The following is a 14087-nucleotide window of genomic DNA, read 5'->3' as shown; positions in this document are numbered from 1 at the left end:
TGTGAAATAGTTGGGGCTGAGAGAGCTCTGAAATAACTGCTCTTGAAAGAACAGTTCTGACAGAACTTTCTGACTGACCAAAAGTCACTCCAGCAGTTGCATGTGGAGGTCTGGGGAATCAAACCTGATTCTCCCAGATAAGAGTAAGCACATTTAACCACTACACCAAACTGGCTCTTAGTGGGAGAAAAGAGAAGATGGGAAAGTGATTGGTGATTCTCCAAGGGAAATGGTAGAAAAGAGAAGAGCAATTCCAAGCTGACAAACAAAACTAAAATTGGAGCACTAAGTCCTAGGAGCTGGAAGCCACCACAGCTCAGGACACAGCTAGAGTTGCTTAACTTTCCTAAGTAGCAGCTGTGGGGTGTGATTCAAGTGGCAACACAGGGCAAGAGGTGGTTCAGTCCTTTTACCGTGAGAGAGCATATTTTCCCATCTAGGTGAATATAATCATATGGATCTTTCTAGAGTGGGTATTCAACAAATGGGGCACCACCACTTAAAAGGCCCTTGCTCTGATGAACATATTAATTTTCAGATAGGTTCATATTGGGTAGGGCAGCCCTGCATCTAAATTGGCCCAATGCCACTTAACGACTTTGAAGTTCAAAACTAGTATCTTTAACAGCTCCCAGGAACATACTGGTGACCAGAGCAGTTATTTGAATATTTAAAATGATAAAATTGTCACATTCCAGTTAGTAACCTTGTTGCCACATTCAGAGCAAGTGGAGATTCCAGATGGTTTTGAAGGGTAGCACAATCCATTGTCATTATCAGCCTACTTGTTAGCTTGACTATTACTGTTTATGACTATTACTGTTTATGTTCTTCTGCCTCTCTCCAGGAGAGTTGCAGCTGGCATGCTGCTCAATGTGAACTGCAAAGGTACTTTATAATGCAGAAGTTATCTGAGCTGCACAGCTCAGGGACAGGTCTAACAGCACCATTAAACCATTAACCCTTTTTTTTAGTTAACCCATCCAGGTTCGGTTGTGTACAGCCTTCCACTAACATGAAACCACTTCCTAGTTGAACCTCTATCTTGTCCAGACTGAGCTTCAAGTTGTTAGCCCTTTTATCTGTCATTGTTTCTTTGTTTTATTCAGGGCCTTTTTTTTAGCAGGAACATACAGGAATGCAGTTCCAGCTGGCTTGGCATCAGGGGATGTGGCCTAATATGCAAATGAGTTCATGCTGGGTCTTTTCTGATTTTATTTATTACTAAATTTCTATCCTCCCCTCCTCAGGACTCAAGGAGAGTTACATCAGAAGTTATACAACACAATAAAGAAAAATTTAACAGTTAAAAGATAATTACAAAACATAAAAACCTACAGTTGTGGATTTCAAGTTTAACACTCCCCTGTCACTCCTGACTCAGAAAATGGAGACAAATGTAACTGGGTATCATCAGGACACTGGATTCGTGTACATGTTGAACAGCCTAGAGGACAGGTGACAACCCTATGGAACACTGTAGCACAGGAGCCGTACTGCTGGAGATCTCCTCCAACACCACTTCCTGGCCATTGTCTACTAGGTAGCAGCAGAGTAACCAGACAAGTGGTCCAGCAGGTCAGTGTGGTAAATGCTATCAGAGGCTGCTGAGGAGTGCAGAACTAGCAGTGCCAATTTACAATTTCAGTATTTTGCTGGTCTGGTAACAAAATACATAATTTAATTTACACAGAAAGAGAATCTATCCAGCTAACTCTATTAAACAACACTGCATAAAGTAATCCATTGTCTCAAACGGCTAACATTCTGAGAAGTCTGTCTAACTCAGGGCAGAGGGAGAGATCTGACTCTTGCCTATTAATTGTCTGGCATGATTGTTCCCTGGTCATCATCTAGAGCAGATTAAGATCAGTGTGCTACAGGAATACCAGCCCACATTTTTGTCACGTTCCATAGACTGCTCATGCTGCCAACAGAAACTGTTCTACTGTCTGAAAGGGAGAAAAATCCTGTCATGAACCTTTTAATTGGTTCTTCATTTACAGACTGTCTCCAGCACAGGAAGTCTCTGGATGTGTTTTAATACATGATGGTTTTTCAAAAAAGAAAAACAGTTTAACTTAATTAAGGCAACAATCCGCTGCCACCTAGTATAACATGAATAACTGCTTCCTGGAAATAATAATTTAAAGAGGACGAAGACAATGCTAGCTCATTATGCATAGTTGCATTCGGTTTTTAACATACACATTCAGGTAGTGAGATTAGAGACACAAAAGGTTTGCAGCCTTATGCCTTAGAATTAGACAAATGTGATTATATTAAGGGTTCCAAACAAACCAGTTTCTGAATAAATTAAGCCTTGAGGATGCTTCTCAGCAACCAGATCACACGCACATTGTCCACAGCATTCATTGATCTGGACAAATATCCCACATAGCTCCAGAGTGCCAGTGGGTGGGGGATGTGGCATAAGGATGCTGTGAAATAATAAGGACGGGCAGTCCATCTTTTAACATCCCCCTGATTTTGTCTATAGCAAGATGGGTAATATACAATAAAGAGTAACCATAAATCAATTTTGAGTATGCACACTGAAATTTTAAAAGTGGTTTTTCCACTTGTTTGAGTAACTTCTAGGTCACCAACCCACAGGTAGGGCCTGAAGAACTGCCAAAATTACAAGAGATCCTCAGACTACAGATATCTATTCCCCTGGAGAAAATGCACATTCAGAGGGCAGACTCTGTGGCATCACATCTCTGCTGAGCTCTCTTCCACTCTGCCCTTCTCAGGGTCAGTCCTGAAATCTCCAAGAATTTCCCAACCCAGAGCTGGCAAACCTAGTTTGCATTTTTGTTTTTGTATGCATGTATAAAATATGAGTGGGTGCAGACCCTGTGCTGTAGACCCTGGTATCATACAGGTGTGGTCACCCTGGAGCCTGGACTGGCTTCCATAGAGGCAAGCCCAGAGTTGGTTTCCATAATGTGTGTAATTTTGAAGGCCAATTTTTTGTCATTCAACTTGAAGTCAAATATCTCAGTTTAAAGGAAGGGGAAGTCAACATTTAGAAATGCTGAAGAGTATCAGATAATGTGGGGGAGGGGAACCCACAATAAAAGTGGTAATGGGGCTTTTATTATAATCAAGGCACTTGACTTTAATTGAAAGAATTCTGTAATTCTGCCTTAGGGATGCTGTGCTCTGCAGGTATACATCTTATTTTAACATTTGTTTTGAATGTGGAAATAGACTGCCTGTGAATCCTATTTTGTATACAGAATGTCAAGCAACATTCTACCTTGTATGTCAGAGAGCTGTATGCATAGAGTGCAAGGGCATATCTGGATCTTAATTTGTTCCTTTTAAAATGCTGTCACCAACAATGAATTGACAAACTCTATGTTAAGTTTACAACTAACTGCAGGACTGCAACTCTTTGCATGCACAAAGGTCTCTGAATAACTGGATCAAGTAATCATGTCTGTGTGCAAGCTTAACTGCATTGTGAGATGTTAGACTGAAAGGAGTGTTTATATTCAACATCACTGCTGTATCTTGCAAGTACCATATGCCTTATGCTGGGTTAGGTAGCATATTACAGCTCAGTGTCCATGTTTATTTTAAATGACTTTCTGCCTTTGGCAAATTTAGCTGCCAGTGTTGTTTCCTCAAGGAGGAAGACATCTTTGGAAAAGAGGAAGCCTTTTTTTTCCCCTTGCAGTTTTCTCCGTGGGTGTGGGGGAGACACAGTTCAGCTGCTTTTATCTTTGCAGGGAGGGGGAAAGGTGGAAGAGTGGAAAACCTGTAAGCTTTCATTAATGAGCATAAAAATAAGTCAAGGGTGGCTTTTTCTAGTGAGAAAGCAGCAAGGAGGAAAGGGTTAATAATTCTGTTTTCCCCCATGATAACACAATCTCGGCAGCCAAATTTTGCCAAATGAAAAACTGTCATGTAAACATGGGAGAAATTGTAGCATGTATTAGGGTTGCCAGCCTCCAGGTGGGGCCTGGAGAGCTCCTGCTGTTCCAACTGATCTCCAGCTGGCAGAGATCAGCTCTCCTGGAGAAAATGGCTGTTTTGAAGGGTAGGCTTTATGGCATTGTACCAGGCCCTTCCCCCCGCCCCCAAGCCCTGCCCTCTACTGTATCCACCCCCAAAGTATCCAAGTATTTTTCAACACAGACCTGGCAGCTCTACATGCAGTTGAGCCATGCATTACAAAACTTAGATCAGGGTCCCTTACCTTTTTGAGTCCATGAGCACCTTGTGTGGTAGGTGGAGCCAGCTACCAAATGATTGCCCCAGCTTACCATCAGTGACACAGTGAAGACCCTTGTGCTGTGGTGGCAACTACTGCCAAGGCAACATTTTTAAAAATCTGCACAGCCAGTCAAATCTCTGGTGGCCAATCAGAAGCATATAGCCATACCATAAATTCTATCCATTACACCAGGGGTGGCCAACAGTAGCTCTCCAGATGTTTTTTGCCTACAACTCCCATCAGCCCCAGTCATTGGCCATGCTGGCTGGGGCTGATGGGAGTTGTAGGCAAAAAAATCTGGAGAGCTACTGTTGGCCACCCCTGCATTACACCATTGGTCTATATAAGGATTTCTCTGTGGGTTTTGTTGAATGTTTAAAATTTAAGAGGAAATCTGACCTTATGCTAACAATAATTTCAAAACTTTACTATTTGGACACATATGGTTGCCCTCAAAGACCATTTTAAAAATTCAACTGGTGCAAAGTGTGGCAGCCCACCTAGTGCTAGGAGAAGGTCACAAGAATCACATTTGTCAAGGAGTTCCAAGCCTTGAACCTGGTTATGCATTACTCAATCATAAGCCTTTCTGTTTTCCTTTTATGTAACTATGCCACTGTCATAGAATAGCCTCTCTTGCAATTTCAGAAGGCTTTGGATCCTCAGAACAATTGCTTCATAGGTGTCTTGAAAAACAGCATTCTCTGTTGGACTTTGTTCTTAGGTTTTTCTCTATTGGTTGTGCTAATTCTGTTGCTCCTACAGTATGTTATGTTGTACTGATTTGATGTTATTAGTCACCTTGATCTCAGTTACCTGGGGAAAAGGTAGCTGTATAAATATTTTAAATACATGCATACAAGTCACACTTCCAACGTGCAGTGCATATATATTGTCTGATGTCCAACATGGGGATTTACACATCCTTCCCACATGGAGAAGTTTGTTATCTGGGCTTGACATATGTTGCCTGTATCATGTAACTTCTGAAATGACTTTGTTTTATATAGCAGACTGAATGTTGTGTTCAGTTCCACAGCTCACCTGTTTGCTGCTTCTTTTCCGTTCCTTTTTAGAAGAGATATGTACTCTGGTAATTGCAGAGACTTTTCCTGAAGATGCAGGAACCTTCACATGTACAGCAAGAAATGATTATGGATCAGTGACGAGCAGTGCAAAACTGACTGTGCTATCAGGTATTCAACAGTGTTGACATGATGTTTAATGTGTATACAACTTGTTACGTCTTCTGGCTGCTTTTGCACACAGCTGCAGAAATGTAGTGAGATGGCTTGTTTCCCCTCCTGGTTCAATCTCCTGTTTAGTCTTTCCACATTCTCCATTGTTGACTGATCACTCTGCCTCTGAGTAGAAAGAATGTTCACTTCTGCCATGGAGAAGAGGCTTCTACGTTATCTTAAACTGTAGAAAGGAAGTTGTTTTTATCTCTCTAAAGGCAACTGCTAGCTGAGGATCAGGTATTATCAGGCATCTGCAACTGAGACATGGTTGCCCTGAGCAGCTGCTTGATCTCTATTCAATATGATGACCCATTTTTAAAAAGCAGTTCACATAAGAAAATGCTGCGCAGCTGTGGGATTGTCACAGCCCCAAAGCCTCACTAATGAATACCTGACGCTTCCAAGACAGACCATTGGTCTCTTAAGATCGACACGGTCTACGCTGATCAGCAACAGCTCTCCAGGGTTTCACACAGAGATCTTTCACATTACCCATTATCAGTTCTTTGATGATTGAACCAAGGACCTTCTGCGTGCAAAAGAGATGTGGTGTCCCTGAGTCGCCCTTCTCTAAAGTTGACCAGACTCCTTTTATGTTATACATTAACAAACCCATAGAAAGAGAATCTTAAAATCTAACTTTAAGGATAGTTGGCAAAGGCACATCTGGAGTATATATTATATATGTGATGCACAGAACTTACTGTGCTGCTATGGTAGAAAAAACTGTATGCACCAGGGTAGTGTCTAATAACTATTTACTATATGTCAGGGTGGCCAAACTGTGGCTTGGGAGCCACATGTGGCTCTTTCACACATATTGGGTGGTTCTTGAAGTCCCCACTGAAGTCGACCAGCTTGGAGAAGGCATTTCTCTCTTTAAATCACTTCTTCAAGCCAAGCCAGCCGTCACCTTGGAGAATGCATTAAAATTAAAGTTCCTTTCTTTCCATCTCTCCCTCCCTCCTTCTATTTGCCTGCCTGCCTTCCTGTCTTGTGGCTGTCAAGCATCTGACATTCATGTCTTTCAGCTCTCAAGCATCTGACATTTATTCTATGTGGCTCTTATGTTACGGAAGTTTGACCACCCCTGCTATAGATCCTTTACCCTTCTACTCACCCTTTTTTTCTGCCTTCTTAAATTATTAAGCCTTCAGGTAGGTTTTTTTTTTAATATTGTGGAGCACCTTTTAGGAATGCTTAGCAAAATTTAATTGACTATCTCAACTAACAAAAAAGTTTACCAGCTACAGCTGATGAGGAAACTGCCCACTTACTAAGTCACCTTCTTACTAAAATGTATATATTTTTGGACATTTAGCCTCTCAACAGACCATCTTGACTGATAATTACTGTTTAATCGTGGAAAATCTTAGTTTTAAGGGGGCTTTCCCCCTAAATTTCACTTGGAGAGACAGTTAAGCAGGCAACTTCTAACAGCAAGATCCTAAGGCTAGGTGGCAGCAGAGACAAAATGAGAGGAGGGGGAAGAAACTTCACTGACAAGTGAAAATGAAATCCTCATGCTACCATAAAATGTGAAACAGAAATATATATTTGGAATAAGTTAGCAGTTCTCACGCATGAAGATGTTGAACGTCTGTGGTGAGTGCTAACAAAATTTTGATGCATATGGTTCAGTTGCACAGCCAGTACTGAATGTGCATAAATCAATTACTGTTCTCAACTGGCACAGTTTCTACCTACATCATGGACAATAGCAGTGACTAAACATTCATCAAGATGGTTACATCATCTCCAGTGATCATGAGAATTTGAGAGTCCTTTTGGCAGCATTGTCAGATATGACAAAATAAAAGAGTGATGTCACCTTCCATTAACTGTATTTGAAAATAATTCAAACTATCTGTTAGTAGTTAAGGCACAGTCTTATAGATGGGATTAATATCTTCTTTTTTCCACTTTAGCTGGTTCTGAAAGCTCTATGCATGACTTGTCAGTGAGGGAACAGAACAATGATGACTTCCACCATTTTCCACCTCCACCTCCAAGTCTTGAGATTAGTGCTGTTGAGCTTCCTCCAAAGAAGCACTCTGAGGGCCATCAGATGAACAACACTGAACTGAGACCGAGCGTAGCAGCCCTTCAACTACAGCTCAACTCTGCTGACAAGAAAGCCAATGGTGTCCATCCCAGTCATGGAGTTAATGGGGTGTTTAATGGCAATGCCAAAACTGATATACCTGCTCCTCATCCAGGTGGCCTTCTTTCACCCACAAAAACACCACCACCTGTGCTTGCCAAGCCAAAACTGTGAGTACTTACCTTGTTTTGTGCAATGCTGATTGGTTAAAAGTCTGCATAGCATACACTGACTAGGGTCAGTGAATAACAGAAAGAATGTGGATACTCTTGAACGCTGTTTAGCACATACTGTTTTTCTTACAAGCGTGCACACAGCTATAGAATATAGCTTATTCCCATCATTGTGCTTGAGTCTATGTATATGAGCACTGAGCATCTATATGTATAATTGGAGAGGCTACTGCCAGTTGAAACATAGGAATATCTAATAGTAATGTGTGGCCCCCATCAGAGGATACCTAAATCTGCAGATCAGGGCCACACGGATTTTCTTACAAATTTGGAAGGTTTAAAGAAACATCTGAAATCATACAAACTATATTGGGGGGGTGTGTGTGTGAAATCCCTCTCCCCATGAAAGAGCATTGTCTGTGTACATGCAGAAAATGCATTTACCTTTAATCTAGTGAGCTGGAAGTAGCAGGCACAGGGTGACCCTCTGGGGCAGATACTGCCAGAACCATGCTGGACCCAACCACAGTGGCAGACTCTAGGAGCCACTCTAGGCATGAATGCAGCAGTAACTGCTGGCAGCTGTTCCAGGCCCAGATGCAGCTCCCAGTCACCACCGCCACTGCAGCTAGGCTCCAGGGTGAGTGCTGGGGGCTGTTGCTACTCTTGGCTCAGCCTTGGGGTGGAGGAGATGGGGTTCCCCTGTGAGCCTCATGTGCCTCCAGTTTGTTATACATATGCTCAGTAAAAATGAGCAAAATGCAATTTTGAATAGAATCATAGAGTCGGAAGGGACCTCCAGGGTCATCTAGTCCAACTCCTACCTGTGGGTGGTAGACACAAGGTTTTTTGTTGTTCTTGTTCTGCATGTAAATTTAGTTCAACATCCATGTATTAAGCAAATTTTAGTGCTTATTAATTTTAATGTTCTGATCTCTCTAAGGAGAGCCAGTTTGGTGTAGTGGTTAAGTGTGAGGACTCTTATCTGGGAGAACTGGGTTTGATTCCCCACTCCTCCACTTGCACCTGCTAGCATGGCCTTGGGACAGTCATAGCTCTGGCAGAGGTTGTCCTTGAAAGGGCAGCTGCTGTGAGAGCCTTCTCCAGCCCCACCCACCTCACAGGGTGTCTGTTGTGGGGGAGAAAGGTAAAGGAGATTGTGAGCCGCTCTGAGACTCTTCGGAATGAAGGGCAGGATATAAATCCAATATCTTCTTCTTCTTCTCTTCAAACACTCTCCTGAATATTGTGTTTCATGTTTGGTAATTTGTGTAATTAATTATCCTGCTAGGCTGCTGCTGTTTTGAATAACTATGTAATAAGTAAGTGGATGCTTTCTGACAAATGATAACTGGAATAACAATTACGTTAGGCAGTGTTGCATTACAGTTTAATGGGACTGCAACCTGGAATAGTCAGTAAATCCTTTTTTTGAGGGGGGGAGGTCTCACTTTTTGTTCAGTGGATGTGCAGAGTTACATGTTTCTAACTTTGAAAAAAGCAGCAATAAAAATTTCCAAATGTGTATGTGAAAGGGAGAAAATGAGGGAGAACAAATATTATTTGGTTGAACAGAAATTGAAACAGTCTTGCTTTGTTCACATTTAGGTCAAAGTATTAATGTGTGTGTGTGTGTGTGTGTGTATATATTTATTTAAAAAAGCATTCCCACCCACCCCCCTTCATGTCTCTGAAAATCAGACAAAACCATTTTTGTGGTTATTTGTGTGGTTTAGGTTTAGTTCTTGTGGAATGACATCATGGTCTCATTGTGAGTGGGATTTTGAGCACCAGGTTCAGGTATATGGTGGAAAGCATTACTGTGTTCAGACTCAGCTACAAATTATTGAGGATTTTTTTAATGATACTGAGGTTCAAGAGAGGACATGTTCTAGTTGAAACATGCTCAAGTTACAGGATTACTAATACAAAATCCAGTGACCTAAGCAAATTTGAGGGGAGAGAAAGCAAGCACAGGAAGAGGTGATGTTCCTGTTGGCTCAGTGACTGAAAGTACCTCGTTGGAGGAAGGGTGGAGGCAGTTGATGGGCCATTGGTAGGAGGTCGTGGGTGGGCCAGTGACAAAGCTTGTTGCTGACCAAGAGGTTGGGAGTTTCCATTTCCTTGTGAAATTGTTGCAGAGTGTACAAAATGCATCTCCTTCAGGATTTTTTTTTAAAAAAAATAATAATTTATCATTTGAAATGAAACCCACTAAGACAAACCTGATTACATATCATAAAGCAAATCCTTCATTTGCTTCAGGACTCAAAGCCTGACAACATTTGCATCTGTCTTACTTTCAAGTTTAGTCTTGAGGTGTTAATCTCATGAAATTTTGGCAGCAGCTTAATTTGATTAAGCTTTCTGTCATCTGTTTATTGTCTGCCAATAAACCAGTGGTTCATGGTGCTGCTCAGTCTGCCATTCACAATTGGTCTGTCAATGTAAGAAAGAGAAACAGGAGACTAACATACATAGGCATTTTTTAAAGTAAGTTGAGGGGGTTTTTTATCCTGGATACAAGACACTTCTCTGCAGTAAAGCAGATTAGACTCTTGGAGATCTGTAATTAGGTTCTCCAGGCCAATAGGGTCCAATTGAGATAGGGGCTTTGTGGGAAGAATTCTTCCCTTCCCCCCACTGGGTTACATTATTCACTGAACCTCATCCCAGTTCCTTGTGCTGTTGTTACTCCTTAGACAACAGAAAAAAAAGATGGAATCCCATAGGGTTGCCAAATCCCCACTGGCTGCCAGCAGGGAACTTTTTTCGTGCGTGCATAGCACACATGGCTTGATGACGTCACCCAGAAGTGACACATTATGCTAGGCACAGGAACACTCTAGGAAACCGCAGAAAACTATGGTTTTGCGCAGGAACACTCTAGCAATTTGGATGAAAACTCTATAGTACCATAGAGCTTTCCCCAAAATTGCTAGAGCATCCCCATGTGACATGCCTGATGCAATATGTCACTTCCAGGTGATATCATCATGCTTTGCATGCTGCATGGTGGCAGGACTCTTTGGTGGATGGGGATCCCTCCCGGTGGCCACCTTCCTGTTAGTGGGTTGGGGCCCATCAAACCGGGGGATCCTCTGCCCCCAGCAGGAGCTTGGCAGCCCTAGAATCCCATCTAATTTATTTTGAAGACTTACAGCTTAGTGGGAGATGGTTTCAATGACTGAAACCACAAAGTCTTCATCATTTCCTTCCCATGTGATTAGGGTTGCTTGTGAATATCCAGATGGGGCCTGAAGATATCCAAGTTTTACAGCTGATCTCCAGACAACAGAGATCAGTTCCTCTGGAGAAAATGGCTGCGTTGAATGAAGGGCTCTATGATATTATACTCTGCTGAGGCTCATCTCATCCCCAAACCCCATCTTCCCCACACCCACGCCCAAAGTTGGCAACCCTACAGAGGGTTTCTATTAACATTTTGAAAACACCAGATGTATCTAGTTATAACTCTGCCTCAATTTCATTGTGTCACCTTTAGGCCTGCTTCACCCATGTACCTGATTACTCAACACCACTTTACTTAACCTCGATAACTAGCAGCTGAATGGGTGAAAACTAGGCTTGCCAATCCCCAGGCCCCAGCAGGGGATTCCCTGCTTTTGAAGGCTCCTTCCCGCCCCCAGTCAGCTGGCCGGCAGGGGGAAGCCCCGCCTCCACAGCCAGCACCTGCCTTTCCACTTTAGAACTAGAGCAGAGGTTGCCAAACTGCCACTCAGGAGCCACATGTCTGTAGCTCTTTAAAGTCTCCTCTGCGGCTCCCAAAGCTGTCTCCTCCACCCATGCATCCCAGGATGCGAAGAGCTAGTAAAAAAAATTTTTAAAGCAAAGAGGAGGGTGGGTGGGTAGGCTAAAGCAGCCAGGAGTCTCTGTTCATGGACAGCTAAGCCCCACCTCCCCAACTCCCAGCAGCCCCCAATCCTGCCAGGACAAGCCCGGGGTGCAGCTGCTATCTCTTCTTGCCACTGCTGTAAGTTGGAAATTACTAAGAGAGAGAGGGAGAGAAGTCTCTTTCCTACCCAGCCATGCAGGCTCCTTAAAATCTGCAACAGGAAAGGGGCGGGGGAAGCAGTGTTGCTCTTCTAGGTGACATGTGAAGCTGCACTGATCCAAAGAGAGGGAGAGAACAATCCCTTGTAGGTTTTCCAATGTGCCTCTGCTTACTAAGAAGTCTCTTTCCCTCTGAGTCAGGCAGGCTCCTTAAAAATCTCTGGGAGAGGAAAGAGGGGGGTGGGAAGCAGGCACGGAGCAATGTTGTTCTTCTGATGTGAGGCTGCTGTGATCCAGAGAAAGAGAAAACAGCCCCTCTGTAGTTTTTCCAACGTGCTTACTAAGAAGTCTCTTTCTCACCCAGCCCAGGCAACCCCCTTAAAATCTCTGCAAAAAAAAAGGGACAGGAGAGGGAAACAGGCATGGAGCAAGTCTCTCCATGGTTTCTCCAAAGTGTCTCTGTTTAATGTGTAAATGTGTGGGGGGTTTTGAGGGGGGCAGAACACTGTATGGAGAAGAAAAAAAGCCTTTTTTTGCTTTAAATATAACTTGGGTAGAAAGTGCCTTTTTGCCCTTGCTTAAGGTGCTGAGCTGAGCACGCTGGGCACTTGCAAAACTGTGTTGCAGATTCATTGTTTATTTTGGCTGCAGTGTGTGTGTCCCATAATAAAGCCATGTTTGGAAATGCTACCAGAGCCTGACAAGGGGCTTGTGGCTGTGGGATACAACAAATGACACTTTCAAGTTAGTGGGGAAAGCAAAAAAGAGGAGGACGTGAAGACTGCATACAAGGAATGGAAAAACTCTTGTTTGAAAATATTTATTTTGAAAATGGGAAAGTCCTGACTCCACCCTAAAGTCTTCTGACTCCACCCTCAAAGTCTCCTGGCTCCACCCCCAAAGTCCCCAGATATTTTCTGAGTTAGACTTGGCAACCCTAGTGAAAACCACTGCATTTTAGATGACATGAGGGATAGGTAACCTGTGTGGCCCTTCATACATGAAGGTCATTGTTTAAGGCTGCTATAGTCTTAACATTATGAAACTATCCTGTTTAAGAAGTCTTTCTGACACAAAAGGCAAGTCTTTGTCTAAGCATCTAATTTGTCATAAGTATGTAACTTAGCATTAAAATTCCTATATGACATATTTCTATATGTCTTTAAAAAGTCAAATGATCTAACTATGGTGTATCCCACAACTCAACACCTCTTAATTTTAGCAGAGCTCAGTCTTTCCATATTATTCTTGGAGACTATAATGCTAACCACACTTTCTAGCAAGTAGGTCCCACTGGAATTGGTGGGACTTACTTCCAAGCAAGCATTGTAAGATGAATGTGAATTTGTTATTAGATCAGAACATGCTGGTATCTGCAGGGCAATAGGATATTGCAAAATGTGCACTTATGGCTCAGTGGCAGAGCATCTGTTTGGCATACAGAAGGTCCTAGGTTCAATCCCCAGTATCATCAGTTAAAAAAAAGTAGCAGTAAACAAAATACTTTCCCCCTGAAATCCTAGAAAGCCACTGCCAGTCTGAGTAGACAGTACTAGATTTTGATGGACCAAGGCTCTGATTCAGTATAAGACAGCTTATGTGATTTAAGATGGAGCAGGGGGGGAATCTATTTGGGTAAAAAAGGATGGTTCCGAACTTCTGGGCATGTCACCAGGAATCTCTAATTTCTTGCACAGTAACTTTCTAAGGATCATTCATATAAGGTACAATGGGTTAGATAAGGGATGTCAAACATGTGACCCAAGGGCTGGATCAGGCTCCCAGAAGGCTCCTATCAGGCCCGCAAGGAACTCATTGTCATCTGCTTCATAAGAACATAAGAACATAAGAGAAGCCATGTTGGATCAGGCCAACGGCCCATCAAGTCCAACACTCTGTGTCACACAGTGGCAAAAAATTTTATATACACACATACACTGTGGCTAATAGCCACTGATGGACCTGTGCTCCATATATTTATCTAAACCCTTCTTGAAGGTGGCTATACTTGTGGCCGCCACCACCTCCTGTGGCAGTGAATTCCACATGTTAATCACCCTTTGGGTAAAGAAGTACTTCCTTTTATCCGTTTTAACCTTTCTGCTCAGCAATTTCATCGAATGCCCACGAGTTCTTGTATTGTGAGAAAGGGAGAAAAGTACTTCTTTCTCTACTTTCTCCATCCCATGCATTATCTTGTAAACCTCTATCATGTCACCCCGCAGTCGACGTTTCTCCAAGCTAAAGAGTCCCAAGCGTTTCAACCTTTCTTCATAGGGAAAGTGCTCCAGCCCTTTAATCATTCTAGTTGCCCTTCTCTGGACTTT

General features: G+C 42.7%; 1 protein-coding gene across 1 annotated transcript in view; it reads left to right on the top strand.

Moving 5' to 3' along the window:
• PALLD (palladin, cytoskeletal associated protein) overlaps positions 1-14087 on the top strand; it is a 301808-nt gene that overhangs the window by 154048 nt on the left and 133673 nt on the right. The window contains exons 9-10 of the mRNA XM_060246546.1: positions 5305-5424; positions 7398-7743. Coding sequence (XP_060102529.1) covers positions 5305-5424; positions 7398-7743 — 466 coding nt within the window. The remainder of the gene's footprint in view (positions 1-5304; positions 5425-7397; positions 7744-14087) is intronic.

Source organism: Heteronotia binoei, chromosome 9, assembly GCF_032191835.1.
Source record: "Heteronotia binoei isolate CCM8104 ecotype False Entrance Well chromosome 9, APGP_CSIRO_Hbin_v1, whole genome shotgun sequence".
NCBI classification, from domain to species: domain Eukaryota; kingdom Metazoa; phylum Chordata; class Lepidosauria; order Squamata; family Gekkonidae; genus Heteronotia; species Heteronotia binoei.
This window is presented reverse-complemented; position numbering and strand designations above follow the sequence as displayed.